The sequence below is a fragment of the Phoxinus phoxinus genome, assembly GCF_949152265.1.
Source record: "Phoxinus phoxinus genome assembly, chromosome: 17".
NCBI classification, from domain to species: Eukaryota; Metazoa; Chordata; class Actinopteri; order Cypriniformes; family Leuciscidae; genus Phoxinus; species Phoxinus phoxinus.
This window is the reverse complement of record NC_136892.1, coordinates 17,575,699-17,592,708: the sequence shown is the minus strand read 5'-3', so window position 1 is coordinate 17,592,708 and position 17,010 is coordinate 17,575,699. Positions and strand designations below refer to the sequence as shown.

At 38.6% G+C, this 17,010-nt stretch overlaps 2 protein-coding genes across 3 annotated transcripts in view; one reads left to right on the top strand and one right to left on the bottom strand.

Moving 5' to 3' along the window:
* Positions 1–1,186, top strand: part of tmem45b (transmembrane protein 45B) — a gene marked incomplete at its 5' end in the record, with an annotated part of 2,544 nt that extends 1,358 nt beyond the window's left edge. Inside the window, 3 exons of the mRNA XM_079585998.1 lie at positions 44–228; positions 334–476; positions 560–1,186. Coding sequence (XP_079442124.1) covers positions 44–228; positions 334–476; positions 560–677 — 446 coding nt within the window. The 3' untranslated portion in view covers positions 678–1,186. The remainder of the gene's footprint in view (positions 1–43; positions 229–333; positions 477–559) is intronic.
* Positions 1,187–1,196: 10 nt separating this feature from the next.
* On the bottom strand, positions 1,197–15,951 carry nfrkb (nuclear factor related to kappaB binding protein). Of its 2 annotated transcripts, none has more exons than XM_079586647.1 (26): positions 15,816–15,951; positions 15,163–15,321; positions 14,841–15,042; positions 14,624–14,751; positions 13,714–13,885; positions 13,518–13,622; positions 13,374–13,447; positions 12,625–12,709; positions 12,356–12,530; positions 12,156–12,267; positions 11,110–11,236; positions 10,904–10,981; positions 10,037–10,116; positions 9,911–9,957; positions 9,717–9,777; positions 9,417–9,591; positions 9,020–9,126; positions 8,813–8,936; positions 6,502–6,581; positions 6,157–6,371; positions 5,036–5,312; positions 4,717–4,926; positions 3,064–3,831; positions 2,175–2,281; positions 1,901–2,036; positions 1,197–1,798 (listed from the first exon to the last, which is right to left on the bottom strand). In XM_079586647.1, exons 2-26 carry the CDS (start codon positions 15,286–15,288, stop codon positions 1,673–1,675), a joined length of 3,897 nt encoding a protein of 1,298 aa, XP_079442773.1. In that variant the 5' UTR covers positions 15,289–15,321; positions 15,816–15,951; the 3' UTR covers positions 1,197–1,672. The 2 variants fall into 2 exon arrangements, with proteins under 2 accessions (XP_079442773.1, XP_079442774.1); XM_079586648.1 differs by having other exon boundaries at positions 15,163–15,298; positions 15,816–15,921.
* Positions 15,952–17,010: the final 1,059 nt, after the last annotated feature.

Here is a 17,010-nt window from a genome sequence, read left to right as displayed (position 1 = left end):
CCACCATAGTACCCGCTGAAATGTGATGGCGTTTCTCTTCCAGGTTTCCTTTTCTATTTCCATGTCCACAATCGTCCTCCTCTGGACCAGCACATTCACTCTCTGCTTCTGGTTGCGGTATTTGGTGGATCCGCCAGCACATTGTTGGAGGTGTTTAAGCGAGATAACACAGTGCTGGAACTTTTCAGGTGCAGTTTGGCCATCCTACAAGGAACATGGTTCTATCAGGTAAAGACAACATCTCAAACTCATAGGTGAAGAAAATTAACCACTTCATATGATTCTGGGAAAAAAAATCTAAATTACAATATGAAAATATTTGTCATGTTTCAGATCGGGTTTGTGCTGTTTCCTCTGAGTGGATCACCTTGGAATCTGGAAAAGCACGACAACATGATGTTCATCACCATGTGCTTCTGTTGGCATTACGCTGTGGCTGTGTTGATTGTAGGCATCTGCTACTGTGGAGTTTTTTGGTGAGTGGACACTGTCATTTTGGACGAACAAAAACGTTTCCACTGTCTTTATTTTACTTACATTATGCCCATGATCTTTCCAGGTCTTCAAAATGGTGTGATGGAAGGCAGATACGCGACATGGAGATGGGGCTCAGAAAGTGTCCTGCCTTGGACTCTAGCTCCCAGAAGGCTTTGCTCCAGGAATCAGATGAAGAGTAGTTGGAGCCTGTGAAGACTGCCAAGATTAAATGCACTGAATTCAATATTTTTGCCTTTTACTCTGCTAGCAAGCTGTCTTCCAATAGGATTTCATGAATTTATGTTTGCATAATCTATCTGCAAACGATTCAAAAGATTTTCATGTGCTGATGGTGAAAATATCGCATTAAAAATGGACATGTAAATAATGCGCTTACCACAGGTGTCAGAAGCACCTGGCAGGATTTGACAAACCAGAGGAAAACCAGATCATGATATTCTTTTACATGAATGACATTCACTCCTAAATACGTATAATTGATGTATGCCCATTAAAATGTTTTATAATGAAATTCAAATGAGGAATATACAAGCATACACTTGTTTGTCACTTGTACTGTATGGTCAGCTTGATTCATGTTACTTGCCACATCATGGAAATGAAGCGGCAAAATGCAGGCAAATGATTTGTTTTACATATACACAATTCAAGTTCAAGGTTAATCCCTAGATTGCAGTAGACAACGGCATCCGGTTGAATGAAGGTTGAACAGCTGTTTTAATTTGATTTGTGAAGCACAATCATTTATTTATCCCAATAAAAACAGTGGCGACTGAATATCAACAGTACTTGTTAAATTACATTTCTTTAGGAGAACTTAAGATATAAAAAGCACAAATAAACAAAGTTGCCTCTGTGTACATGTCAACATCGTCTAGAGAAAGGTCCATTCACTTCACCATTCACCAAGTTCAGACTGATACATGTCAATGCGCAATTGCTTGCCAGTTCACACCGATATTATATCAGCATTCAAATCATACCTCCTTTTCAAATTGCAAAAAATCAAAACAAAACGACAGAAAAAACTGAGTCAGGACAAGACCAGTGCTTAGAATCTGATACGCAACTTTCATGGGAAAGTTGAGCAAAACTTTGTGCACATGCTCTTTTGGTTTCGAGGTCTATGAATCTTTATGATGTTTTCTCTTAGAGGCTAGAGCTGTGGTATGTCTCATTGAGGGTCTGGGTTTGTTTTTGGCGAGGGTGCGGTAGAGACCACCACCGTAGACACTGTGGATTTCGGAGAGCTGGCGGCTGTGCGCTGTAGCTGCTGAGCCGGTACGGTCTGGATTCGAACCTTGGATAAAGAAACATACTTGGTTACAGTTTACACACATGGATGGTTTGGCTTGTAAGACCAGTTTTAGTTTGTTTGGGGGTTAACAAAAAATGAGTCAACCTGTGTGGCCTGTCCCTGCTGCTGTAGCTGCTGCAGTTGTTGAGCAGTCACAAAGCTGACTGGCTTGTTCCCAGCAATCAACTTGGTGCCTGCCGGCATGGTAGTCAAGATAATGTTCCTCCCCAGATTGCTGATACTACAAACAGAAGAAAATCAAGATTTCAAATGATTGGGACCTTAAAAACCTGATGGGGAATTACTGATAGTCCCGTATCAGTTTGTCCAGCCTGTTTGTTTACTAAAGCAATATTAGATGGTGATATGGAATGCTCACTTGGTGCTTATGTTCCCTTTAAGTATGGGAGTAGTGACCACACTCTTATTTTTCAACGGTTGGCTGAGGACAGATAGAGGCACCGTGATCCTCGTGGGAAGCTTCCCCTGAAAAGAGCAAAGATTAGAGTTTCAAACGTCATCACAACAGGCAATTATGCATAACAAACAGTGCTCTGCTCCAAAGCCCTATTCTCAATACACTAATGAGGTGTTACTCTAATACGCCTTACATATTTGTACTCTTTATTAGATGTAACAGTTTTTTTATTAATACTTTTCAGGATCAATTCAATTAAGTATATTTATAATCAACATTTTTATTTTTTAAACATCAAGAATTTTTATCCACTAAGCTTGTCGCAATGCATTATGGGATTGTATTTTCTACAAAGGATACGAGCAATTTGGTCAAAAAACGTCATACTAGAAAGTGTATTATCAGCATAACCACTTTTTTTTTTTTTACAGCTTTTACATCAAGAATGCACCAATGATGCTGTAAGTAGGTTTTGGTTCAGTATGCAATGCACAATATCAATACTGTTCAAAAGTTTGTGGTCTGTCGTTTAACTAATCGATTACAATTACATCATTACACCAGTACGTGGCGATAAGTGACATTAAAGATTTTATTTGTCATTCCTTCAAGAAATTTGTTCAAAAATGCTGATTCATCCAGTAATGAAACAAGTCAAGTCTTTATGTGGGAATCAATCATTCAACCCGATTTAAAAAATAAATTCAAATGAATTAAGTATTTTTTTAAATAGACTGCAGCAATTAACATTTTGTCAGAACCCCTAGTAAGTTACATGTTATTATGTTTAGTTATCACTGGCTTTGAAAGGTGCTGATGAACAGAATCTCGTACTAAAAGATAAACTTACAGCTTGTGTGGCTACTACGGTAGCACTAACCGGCACCTGTCTGACTGTGGCCGCAGCAGTGCCCAGAGAAAGCGTAGAGCCTGTGGTTGCAGGGCCCAGTGTCACGCTTTTGGCCCCTCCCACTCCACTGGTGGCTATGGCAACAGTGGCTGCCCCCGATGATACCGTGACAGGCTTTGTACTTGTGGTGGTTGTGCTAATTGTGACAGTCTGACCGTGTTTCTGAGGAATCACACCAAGGTTTGGCACTATTCGAATAGTGGTTCCTGCTTTAGAGTCAGACGAGGTGACGGTTGAGAATGTACGGGCCTTGGGGTCAGTCATAGTGACGGCCAGGGCCGGCATGAGGCGGATGGCCGTGTCACAGGCGGCCTTCAGCTCCGGGTGAACCTTTACTAGGGTGGCGGTGCCCGTGGTAGGCACTTTGGCAGCCAGGTTCTCAGTTGTTGTGGAAGCAGTGGTGATCGAGGTAGAGGTTGAAGGCTGGGATGGAGACACATGTAGCGTGGCAGAGATGCTCTTGCTGCCTGAGCTTGTGGCACTGCTCAGCATTTCTGGGGTGAGCTTGACTGTGGCCATTGGAGATTTAGTAAGAGTGGCCATCATGTCCGGAGTGATGCGAAGTACCGTCTGACCTTTGGCGTCAGTCGTTATTGAGGAGGGGGGCAAGCGGAGCACATCCTTCCCCTGAATGCGTAGGTTAGTGGCGGTGAGAGGGATCCCGGCCCCACTCTGGGTCTTTACACCTAACTGACCAGTAATCGCAACCTGGTTAAAACAAAAGTGAGTGAGATTAGACAGGGAAATAGAACAGACAATATACTCGGTTTGTCATACTGTGTTATAATTAGGGATGCACTGATACATTCTAGCTAATAATGATGTCGATAATTATTTTTATGTTATGGCCAATAACTAATAAATGGCTAATATTTTTAATTTTTTTAATTGTTTTTCCATTATACAAGGAAAATGTACAATGACCAAGATATGTTTCTACAATAAAATAAAAACATTAATATTATTTTGGTTACAAAATTGGTACCAAACATGTATTGGCATTTGCAGTTCCAGAACAGAATCTGTAGTACTAAATACATTTTTAATTTTAAATGCTAAGTGAATTTAAAGTGAATTTAGGCATCACAACATTATAATGTACAGTATAAAAAAGTATTTTTATTTTGAGATTGAAGTTGTATTTAATTATTAACTTTTAGTGAACATTAAAAGGACAGCAAATGTAATCTAAATGTAAAAATAAGGGAAATTATGATGCAGATATCCAACATCTGATAAGATATATATATATAACAAAAACATTTACAACGGCCAATAAACAGTATACTGAAATATATTGTGCATCCTCAGATTAGATAGATGGATACTTTATTAATCCTTCTCAGGAAATTAGATTTGTTACAATAGCAGCAACCACATTCAGACCTCGCACGCAGACAACATCAATCTATCTACCAAACAACAATCATAAAACAAAACTTTCACTAAAGCATTTTATACCCTATAATATATTAACTGAAACATGCTATACCCTATAATGATAATACTAAAAACATCATGATAATGTTTATTTGTCTCAACATCCTCACCTTAAATTAGGTGCAAACAGAGTCTAATGCATTGGGTTTGTACCTGTTTGATGATATTCTGGCTGCTGACACCCTGCAATACAGCAGGTGATGTTGGTTTGTGTGCCGGGCTGGCTGGGGAGCTCATCTGAGGTTTGGTTACTGTGACACCAGATGCAAGACCTGGAACAGTAAGACTGGCCTGACCCCGTGAAGCCTGCACCTGAATGGGACTTCCTGCAGATTGGTTTCTTAGTGGTAGAGTCACCACTGCCTGTTCAAAGAAAGACAAACAAGAATGTGACCCATGCATTTGACTAGATAGTGTATGACTCATTATCACTGAACACACAAACATTATTGCTAGGGATGCTGTAGTGCACCTGCGTGATGTTCTTTCCATGCGCCACAGTGACCGGCACCCTGATGTGGTGAGGGCTCTGGTGCACTAATGTGGCCGCCTGGCTTGCAGAGGACGTCGGAAGACCGGGCTGTGTGGTGACTACTCGCACCTGAGGCAGAGAGCCAGCGGCAGCCGAGTGTGCCACTACCCGAGTGGCAGGCTGCGGTGAGGCCTGCTGGGAAACCTGTGGACCTGGCTGACTCGCAGACAGCAACGTTCCTAACTGAGACATAGAGGGAGGAGACACCAACAGGACACTGCGGGGGGAAAAAGTGAAATTGTAATCATGAAAAAGTCAAATGATAAAGAATATAGCATGTGATTGATGATGCAGCTGATATCAGCCCTGTTTTGCATTAAGTTGCGATCACATTAGCAAAATTTCAACCAAATTTCACAGGTAAAAAGGTCCATTTTCTTTTGTCAATAGTGAAGCAATGCATAAAGCACAGCTCACACAGAAGTCACTTTCGAACCAGGCAGCTTTCTGTTGGCCAACATGATGCATCCACATGACCAACTTGAACCTGTTGCAAAATCTGCATGGGAAAATCTTTCGCCCTGACACAAAATTCCAGTTTGTGTGGATTCCTATTGAAATGATCTGGAGCAATGCTAAATGTGACAGCAACTTAAGTAAAAAAAAAAAAAAAAAAAAAGTACATTATATTTTTGGGCTTTTTGCCTTTATTCGATAGTACAAATGAGGAGAGATAGGAAGTGATAGGAGGAAAGAGATCGCGATCCAGGACTCGAAATCAGTTCACCTGAAGCACTGCTGAGCCCCATGTTGGAGAAATGTTATGGTTTCGACAAAGTAGAAAAGTATTTTGTAAAATACAAAAGTTAAAGTAACAGTACAACCAAAACTGACAATTCTGTTATTTCCTCACCGTCATGTTGTTCCAAACCTGAATGACTTCAACAGAAAAGAAAATATTCAAAGAATCTCAGTGGCATAAACATTCTTTGGAATTTTCTTCCGAGGAAGAAAGTCAGTCATACTGGTTCAGCAAAGACATACAGTGAAGATGAGTAAATGATGATTTTTTTTCTTCTTCTGAACTACACATAAAATAATTTTGTTTACCAACCACTGACCTGGGATTGGTTTTGACGGGTTCTGGGGCGCATACTTTGGTTAGAGTAGCTGCTGTGGGAGGGAGGGGCGATTTAGGGGTTCCAGGGGTGCTCGGTGTGGGGGTGGAGGGAGTTTGAGACAAGCTGGTGGATGCAATGGCTACTCCTTCACTGCCTGAGCTCTGGCCAGCCTCTGCAGCACCATTCTTACTGCCTGGCTCCTTACCACCTGCCTTCTACAGTACAAACAAACATGTACACAAAAACATGAATGTACGCAACAGCTTATGCAAATCAGCAGTCATGCTTTACATTTCAAATTAGTGCGATGACAACAATGACACCAGTGAGTGTGGAAGCACTTACAGGTTTTGGTGCTGGTTTGGGCTTCTGCTGCAGAGCTTTCTTGGCTTTAGCAGCTGCGGCCTGGGCCTGGTGTATTCGCTCTGATTCAAGAAAGATGATTACAGTTAGTGTCTGGATCTGTTTATTATTTTTTAATCATTAAAGCCAGCATGCCAGCTTTTCACTCGTGAGCTTTTTTTGCATAGTTATTCGTGAATCTGGAAAAGGTCCGGAAGCATCTGGTATGCAAAGTTAGATCTCTCCGCTGGGGACTGTTAAGTGAGAAATGGCCAACTCTATGATAACATCCTTGTTTGATGCAGTGTTCTTATTTGTAAGCTAAAAAAATTTATAAAAAAAAACAAAACAAAATGGTAATTGAACTAAGCTGAAATATAATCAAATCAATATAATTCTTTACTTTATTTCAGTTAGCTGCCAAAGCAACATGTTAAAAAATGTTTTAAAGTAAATAAATTAAATTAATAATAAAATAAAAACGAATAAATATGACAAAAGCACATTTACTACAACAAAAATAAAATACAAACTGAAAATATAAAAGGTCATTTGAAATAAAACATCCATTATTAATACTGATATTACACTGTTTTGTACGCACATAAGTACGCACACATACTGTATTCGCTTAAATACTGATACAGGCAAATTACCAGTGCTGGTACTACTCGACCTCAGTGCTGCATTTGACACTGTTGATCACAACATACTTCTTGACAGGCTGGAAAACTGGGTGGGGCTTTCTGGGATAGTCCTAAAATGGTTCAGGTCATACTTAGAAGCAAGGTTATTATGCGAGTATAGGAGACCATAAGTCTGAGTGGACATCCATTACATGCGGAGTTCCTCAAGGCTCAATTCTTGCGCCACTCCAATTCAACCTGTACATGCTCCCAATGAGCCAAATAATGAGAAAGAACCAAATCTCTTACCACAGCTATGCAGACGACACACAGATCTACTTAGCCCTATCGCCTAACGATTACAGCCCCATTGACTCCCTGTTCTAATGCATTGATGAAGTAAACAGTTGGATGTGCCAAAACTTTCTTCAGTTAAACAAAGACAAAACTGAAGTCATTGCGTTTGGAAACAAAGATGAAGTTCTCAAGTTGAAGTTCTCAAGCATTGTGTCACTGTTCGTAGAACAGTATTTGAATTACGATATTAAAGTTTTCGTCTGAGAAAGAACTAAGAATGTGAATGCAGGGCTAAGGAAAGTGAAAAGAATGTGCAAGTAAATGAAAGAGAAAAGAAAGTTGATAGATGGAAGTCGTAAGAAGATTGAAAGAGAAAAGAAAGTTGATAGATGGTAAGAAGATTGAAAGAGAAAAGAAAGTTGATAGATGGAAGTCGTAAGAAGATTGAAAGAGAAGAAAGTTGATAGATGGAAGTCGTAAGAAAATTGAAAGAGAAGAAAGATGATAGATGGAAGTCGTAAGAAGATTGAAAGAGAAAAGAAAGTTGATACATGCAAGTCGTAAGAAGTTCCTTTTAAAAGAAAGATCTACAGTATAATAGCTACCGGTTGATGTAAAATACGTCCGACTGTTTGCACTGTATTTTATTATTTTATTTTCTAAACTGTGATTCAGGAAGATTTTATTCATTTTTAGGGCGGTCTGATTGGAAGAGATTTTGAAGGGGAACGGGAGAGCTTCACTCCGACGAGGCGAGTGAATATTAGCTATACTATGGAGAGTATAAAGGTTCGCTGTTTGTTTAAAACAGCAAAAGTGAAACGTGCTCTGTGGGGGTCCCACTGGGCAATACTGGTGTAAGACACCACCCCAGCAGAGGACGTCCCTGGATTGTAGGTCCAGTGGCACCGCAAACCTGCTCAATCACTTCCATCTCAGATAGGATTTTAATTATTCTTATTTCTTTTGATTATTTTAATTTCTTCTATGTAAAGCACTTTGAATTACCACTGTTTAGCTTTGCATTTACTGAATGAGCACTGTATTTTATTTTCTAAACTGTTTTAATTATTCTTATTTCTTTTATTATTTATGTAATTATTTTAATTTCTTCTATGTAAAGCACTTTGAATTACCACTGTGTATGAAATGTGCTATATAAATAAACTTGCCTTGCCTTGTTTTGGTTTTATCTGAATTTGAGGGTTCATATTTGCCAATTGCAGAATATGGAAATCTGACACGGCCTGCTATTATCTGAGTACTAAACCTGTTCTACTTGTCTGCCATTCATAAGTACGTACACATACTGTACAACATTTTGCCTGTGGCAATGAAACCTTTTGACTTTTTTATGTATGCATCACTACAAAGGTGACATGGCTGCTTACCAAACTCCTCCTGGCTCCGGTCCCTGTGGAGGTAGATCCACAGCTTGCGGCCGATGTCGTATTTCACACAAGGGTCTTTCTCATAGTGCAGGCGGTCGAGGGCACCACTCACCACAGTGTTCACCTAAAAATGGACAAAATGTGTGAGTGTAACAGTGACTAATGTGTCATAACGATAAATACGACAGCATGAAACACGTGTCTGACCTGAGCACTGGTGACATCGGGGGCTAGGAACTGGGAGTCCTTCAGTAACTCACAAATCTCAGCTCTGGTACCTTCTCCGTTAGGAAGCCTGGCAGCAGCATCTCTCACTGTGTTGATGAAAACAGGAAACATTTTTTTTTATTTGACCTCAATTGAAAACTGATATTGCTTTCTGAGAATAATTAAGGGAATATGTTAAGTCACCTTCATTCCGTTTCAAACCTATTTGAGCTTTTATCTACTGACTGAATGAAAGAAACTCAACTGAGCTTGAAATTATCCAAATTCTTTTTTGGGTGAACTGAAACCAGAAATGTTGAAGAAAACCAGGCTCTCGTTTACTAAACTATGTAACATCCCTAACAGAACTGCAAAAGAAAGAGCCCCCAGTGGTTACCAAGAGATAGTATGGTGACATAGGCCGGTCGGTCGGAGCGCAGCAAAGAATGCTCTCGTGCTTTATTGAGCGACGTCTCCTTGTCGAAAACTCCCTTGACTGGTCCCACCACAGATTCAAAGCCATGCATTCGGTAAGTAAAGGCTTTATGTGGCTGATCATAACGTTGCTGCTCCTACACACAAATATTTCAATGACAAAAGGAAAAATAACAGACTACATTCCATAAGCAGCGCAATAATGTAAAAACTATGCGTTGGCAGGACGCCTCCTCAGGGTAGGTGTGACCCAGGCACTAACCTGCTCTTGAAAAACATGCCTTTCCTCTCCTGTACTAGGCCTCACCACATAATCAGTCCACCTAATTAAAGAGAAAAAAACGTGTGAAATGACAAATATGTGTGTGCATCGGTCTCAACTAAAAAGACAAAGGAATTATTGTCTGAATATGATGCTTATGTTAAGTAAACACTGTAATCCGCTGTCAAACTCACACTCTGGGTGTAGGAGGAGTGAGTTCTGCGGTTTCCTCACCCTCCTGCTGTAAAACAAACATAGAACCAGGAATCAGAGAGTGTGCCCTTACATCATCATGGAAAAGCATGAAAGCCGTTTACTACCTTGACAATCACATGATCCTTTGACTCCAGCCATAACTGGCACAGGGCACTTAGATCTTTGTCTCCATCTTGACTTGGACCTGCACAGATCAGTGTGAAGAAATGCACACAACTGGCGGCTTAACTGGCGGTCTTTACAAAACTAATTTTATAATCATTAAAAGAATTGTAGTACACAATATCGTTTAAAAGATTGGAGGGCTCAGTAAGATTTTTTTTTAAGGCATTATTACTTTTATTAAAGGGATAGTTCACCCAAAAATGAAAATGTTGTCATTAGTTATTCACCCTCAAGTTGTTCCAAACATGTATGAGTTTCTTTCTTCTGTTGAACATAAAAGAAGATATTTTGGAGAATGTTGGTAACCAGACAGTTGATGGTAGAAATTGACTTCTATAGTAGGGAAAAAAAAATACTATGGAAGTCAATGGGTTCCATCAACTGTCTGGTTAACTCATACATGTTTGGAACAACTTCCAAAAAGGGTGAATAATTGATGACAACATTTTAATTTTTGGGTTAACTTTAAGCAACAAACATAAAGCATCAAAGTGTTGATTAAGTGTAGCAAAAAATCTATTTAAAAAAAATAGATGTTTGCTTGAACTTTCTATTCATCAAAGAATCCTGAAAAAAATAAGCAAAATACGATTTCCACAAAAATATTAAGCAGTTTCAACATTGATAATATTAAGAAATGTTTCTTGAGCACTGAATCACCATTTTAAAATGATTTCTGAAGGATCATGTTAATTTTTTTTTACCTTACCAACCCAAACATTATATATAATCTTTAATAATTGAAGAGCCTATATTTCCATCTAAAAAAATACACAAGTAGAGGAAAATGGCGGGGATCATCGTACATATCCATTTCCATTGCTGGGAGAGTTCCTTGAATTCCACAAAAGGTATGAAACCAGTAGGCAGAACCATCACACCAGCTGGAAACAGAGATATGAAGCATAAACCCAAGTATCAACATGTATCATTGAATGTATAAATCATGAATTAATAGCTGCATGAATTTTTCATTAAAAACAAAAACAAATCATAGATTCATCAGGCTTACCTTTGCTCTCTCCAGTGAGAAACTGTAAAGCAGGTACAACCAACTCTGACCAGCAGGGGGCCATAGAGAACCAGGGGTTGAGTGCGCTGGCTGGAGATGACTGCCACTGTTGGACTTTCTCCTCCAACTGAGAGCAACCATAAGAGGAAGACAGTGAAATACTATTAAACACCCTTCAGCTATTTCTGCCATCTCATGTTGCAGCAAAGATTGGAAACTCAAGACTGCATGTATATTTCTCATGATCACAAGACCTTTTGACCTAAAGGAAATGCTGAAATTAGTTACGCAGACAAATGTAAATTATTACTATGTGTTCACTTATTTATAAACTATACTACAGTTTTAAAATCTAAATACGTTTAAATGGATGAGCTCGACGAGGTTGTAAGAACAAGAGGCCAAAAACTGTCCAACACACATGGAAAGTCCTTCAGTACTGTTTGAGAGCTTCCCAGGATGCACCTCATGTAGAAGATTGTGCATATCCGAAGCTTGGTGAATGTAATATATATAATATAGTTTTGATTTTTAATTGTTTCACTGCATAATTGCCATACCATATACACAACCCTTCAGAAGTTTGGGGACGGTAAGATGTTTTTATTGCTTTTGAAAGAAATCTCTTCACTTCACCAAGACTGCATTAATTTGATTAAAAATACAATAAAACAGTAATATTGTGAAATATTATAATTAAAAAAACTTTTCTATTTTAATATATCTTAAAATATAACTGTGATTATAGCTGGATTTTCAGCAGTCATTACTCCAGTCTTCACTGTCACATGATCCTTCAGAAATCATTCTAATATATGCCTATATGTCTTCACCGTCCTATCTGATCAATTTAATGAATCCTTGGTAAAAAAATAAATAATAATTCTTCTTACTAAATATCATAATGCAAACTGCATATTTTTCCATACTACCATCTGTCACTGAACAGTTTTTAATGACTTTAATGTTTAAAATAGGGAAAATTGTAATAATAGTAAATGTGTATTTTAACCAATACTGTATGTATTTATAGGTGCTGTATGTACCGCAGAGGATGTTGCTAGACTTTCCAGTCTGAGGATGTCCTCAAGCAAATGAAAAAAGCTCATTGCTATCTCTTCCACTCTGTCAGGGCTTGCCTGGGACTCGTCTATGGGCCTTTGGTTCAAACGAAACAGATAAGTGCAAGGTATTTAAAAGCTGGTCGTTTTGGACAAAGTATTTTATGTACAGAACAAAGACCTACTCTTCTTTAACGGATTGTGTAGGAACTGTGGGGGTATCAGCAAGCCCCGAGTTCATGGAAGCTGCCGACATCGGAACATCACAGACCTCCTCCGATTCCATTTTAATAGGGCGCATCTTTTTCTTCTTCCTCTCCTCCTTTATCTTCTTCTTAGGTAGGGCCAGGTCAAAGACGGCTACAGGCCAAAACAGACATAGTAGATTCCCACCTGCTGCAAATGATTCACGCATCTTATATTGAAGAGAATAAACTGAGCTTATTATTCTCACTTGTAACGGATCCTTTTCTGCCGATGTTGACTCGTGACATGATATCACCAAGATGGAGGTCGGAGATCATAAGGTCAGGGTGATCCTAAAAATGACATCAATAAATAAAATCATTACTTATACTAATCTTGTCTTCTAGTGCAATGGCTTTCCATCTTTTAGATGTCCCGGACCCATAATAAATTATCATCCTCAATCATCCCATTCTAAAATTAAAAAGGCAGCTATATATTTTCACATATAAAGACCCAACTTATACTGTGAAAAATGTATGATATAAATGTGTAAATTATATATATATAAAAAAAAATCAAAATTTCAAATTTTCATTATTTATTTTTATTTAAAAAATTCTCAAAACTTTTTCACAATGCAACTTCACATATGCTTGAAAAAAGGTAATGCAAAAGAATCCAGTCTTCTCTCACCATTTGAAAAAAGGGGCTTGCTGTAATATAAAAACCATGCCGTATCTTTAAGTCATGCTGTATCTTTAAATCGTCCCATTTAAAAATAACCCTTTACTGTAACTTAGCTGAAGAAATGGCTTGTTCTGCACTTTTGAAACTTGGTGACATCACAAGTTTCTTAAAGATACAGCAGAGGAAAGAAAATAACCCTTTAGAGCCAGAGAGATGATGGAAAAGGTCACAATAAAATATTATAAGAAACAAAACATTACTAACATTATAACTGGTCCTTAGAAGAGGGACAGTAAAAACAATAAATGACCCCTTCAGGCAACTTACTGGCTGACGTTTTCTTTTTTCTCTGTGTCTCTGCAGCATGGTTCTTAGTTCCTTCTCACCCAGCTCAGGCTTGTCTACATGGAAAATCAGCTTTAGTTTCGTATAACTTCCTTTCTGGGGAGCTTTAAAACAGCTTTAACTGACCTCTGGTTTTCATGTCCTGAGTAGAAAGGCTGGGTAGGACCCTGAGAGAGACGGTTGGAGTTGGGGAGGAGGGCGACGGAGGAACAGGCAACCAAGAGGCTGTATCTGTTTACATGAACATAAAACCATCATAACAATTATCATTACATGAACACACAATGGTGCGGAAAAAGTTCACACACTGCATCACACTCACCATCTTCATCAGATGACACATTACTGTCCCCACACTCTGTTTTCACATCCTTCAGTATGTGAGTCACTCGACGTCTCACCCTCTGCTCCAGCATCTCCTTATGAGAAGGGACCGGGTACCGCCGCTTTACCGCAAGCTCGGGTCCACTGCGGACAGCCAAATCCAGCAAATCCTACATTACAAGAGAAAAACACAGTACGTTGCATAGAGTTACAGCAGAGGTTGCAACAGCTATTCGATTTCTTCCGCAACTACCTGCGTCAGGTCTGTGTCGACCACTTCTGGACCACATGACTTCAGTTGTGCTAGTTTTCTATATGGTGCAAGTACAAATCTAGCATTTAACTTTCAAGAAACAGCAGGGATACTGCATTGTTTACACTACCGTTCAAAAGTTTTGGGTACTATTTTTCATTGTTTTAAAAAAAAGTTTCTTGTGCTCACCAACGCTGCTTTTATTTGATCAAAAATACAGTAAAACAGCACTATTGTGAAATATTAACTGTTTTATATTTTAATATATATTCAAATATAATTTATTCCTGTCATAGAAAAGCTGATTTATTAAGCAAGTCATTACTCCAGTCTTCAGTGTCACATGATCCTTCAGAAATCTGATGCTCAAGAAACATTTCAGATTAATATCAATGTTGAAAACAGTTGTGCTGCTTAAGATACAGAGGGAAAACGTTCAAACTAACAGCATGCATTTGAAATAGAAATCTTTTGTAACATTATAAATGTCTTTACTGTCACTTTTGATCAATTTAATGCATCCCTGTCAAATAAAAGTATTAATTCCTTCAAAAAAAACTTACTGACTTTAAACTTTTGAATGGCAGTGTATATGGTGAGATAAACATTGATCAAGTAACAGACACTAAATTAGCTCTTCTGTGATTAACTGTACCTTTCTGGAGACCAGGATCTGCTTGAGTAATTTGTGGTAGTACTGTTGAAGGGAGTAGATGTGCCTTTTTTTCTGTGGTTTGGCACAAAGTTGTCTGTACTTGACAACCTCTGGGTTAAAGTAACCATCTACGGAGAGATAAACAAACTAATATGCATGAAGTTTTATTTTATAAATGAAAATACTAGGATTGAAAATAAAAGGGGAGGAGGATAACCTCTGAAGAGCTTCTGGGCAATGTGCAAGGGGTTTCCGAAGAAGAAATTCTGGTCGTTGAAAAGGTCGTTGATGATGCTGTTCTGCTCTGAGTTGTTATTCTCGGAGAACTGAGGCAGGAGTTGACGAAGATGTGTCCGTTGAGCATCTGTGAGAACATCTGTCCATGTGCTCTCACTCATCACTGAAAAGAAAATCTCTGGCTGCTCTCACATAGACACACATGCCCACAACATCAAGAGATGGTTCAGTTTTTACTCTCATGTTTTCAAAATTGCATGAAAATGGTGGAACTATCACTGAAACGTTGGCTGATAACTCACATCCTCCAGCAAATCTTCAGGAACCCGAACTCTACAGTTTCCCAACATGCACTCTTCCATCACACGACCATCCTGGTCCATTCCAGACTCCAGTGGGTCTGTTAACATGTGATCCAATGCATCCATCTTTACCTAACTTCACAGCAGCAAAAACAGTATCTGCAGGTTTAGAAAATTAGACATTATGAACAAAGGAAACTGTCTAAATACCTGCGAACTCTAAAGACATCTGAAATGCACTATGTTTTTGTATTTATTAATTACCTCACCATTTTATTTATCCTAATTAAATTTCTACATGTCACGCGACTGTATTAACGTTATATACAATTTGTGGTAATGAGATAAATGACAACAAAATCATATTGACCACCACCTGCACCCCTGTCAATGTACTTTACCATGTTAGCTTGTGTATTACAAAACTATAATTTCCCGTGAAGGTTTATTGACAACTTGTACGTATGTAACGTTATCTATGACACATGTAAGTTAATCATTACACTATCTTGATGTTGCTAATTCTGCTACTAGCTAATACAAAAAGCTAATAGCCCTTTTCAGGCTTTACATCTATTATGGTGTAATTAACCAAACGTATCGTTTTTATTGATCTATTTATGTATATCAGGGAAACGTTTAAGGTATCTTACCATGAGTGTTGGTGGAAATTAGGAATGTTAGCTTGCTCTTCACAAGGGCGGTAGGAATAATAACATTGGTGCACATTTCCGGTCTGTCGTCTAAACTTCCGTTCATCTGCTAAAGGTTTTTAAATATCAATTTAACAGTCTATGGGTGGAAAACACAAACACACAACGGAAAAAAAACTCAGATATTGCTGCATAAATAAAATATAATAAAATCTAAACAATTAAATGTGCACACCAATATAAACCCCGCCCTCGAACGGTTCTCGTCCAATCCTAGCTCAGCAACTGTAACTAAGGAGAAGGACCTCGTCAAACATTTCGATTTCAGCAAGATAGTGAAACGATGCGCCTATGGCAGTGAGGTCTGCACGGGCTTAAAACTTGCTGTATTTTATGATTGCTTGCAACTATTATAAAAAAATAGGCTACACGTACAAACACCGTTTCACTAGGGCACTGCGGCCCCTCATCAGTCAGCAAACAAGAGAGAAAAAAAGAGAAAAAGCACGGACTAACTAACGTTAATTACGAAACTTTGATGTGGTTGAACAGGTAAGTTAACGTTACACAGTCACAAATTCCTCTGGAACTCAAACATTAAACTTCAAAACAAAGTTCGCGCAGTTGCACAACTATTTGCACAAATATATCCTTCTCAGTCGGCTACGAGTTATGAAGAGAACAGCATCGATAGTTGATGGTTTCACCGCGTCCTCTGATTGCTGTGTTGTGACTGAAATAGCGCGCGCGGGAGCACATACGCAAAATAGTTTTGTAAAATTATATATGATCAAATAAAGATGATTGATATATAATTTTACAAAACTGTTTAGTGCATGTGCTCCCGTGCGCTATTCTGTCTATACTTTCTGTCGTGCCCTGGAGGATATGTCTGCTGCATTACTCCAAAATCAATCACTTAATGTATGGAGCTCAACCCAGCCATGTGTCTGGTTATCAATTGTTTGATTTTTAATTTTTATATCCTTATTTTTTCTTTATCTTGCAACTTGCACTGCACTTTATCGGCAAATATGCAGCATCACGAAGATAATAAGGTATTCACTTATCATTATACTGTGTAACCTCTTCTTATGTCTTTATTTTTGTTAACCTATATGTTAAATTTGCTATTTTTTAAAACGTATTTGATGCAATTGTAATATTTTTCTAAACGTCGTAACACCAAGTCCAG

What these genes read in the sequence shown, in the direction of transcription:
- nfrkb (XM_079586647.1), bottom strand. Translation starts at nt 15,288, where the DNA reads ATGGATGCATTGGATCACATGTTAACAGACCCACTGGAGTCTGGAATG. An exon ending in CCAGCAATGGAAATGGATAT is followed by an intron (nt 10,117 to 10,903) that starts GTACGATGATCC and finishes TGATCTGTGCAG; the next exon opens with GTCCAAGTCAAGATGGAGAC. An exon ending in CCCGTCAAAACCAATCCCAG is followed by an intron (nt 5,313 to 6,156) that starts GTCAGTGGTTGG and finishes TTCCCCCCGCAG; the next exon opens with TGTCCTGTTGGTGTCTCCTC.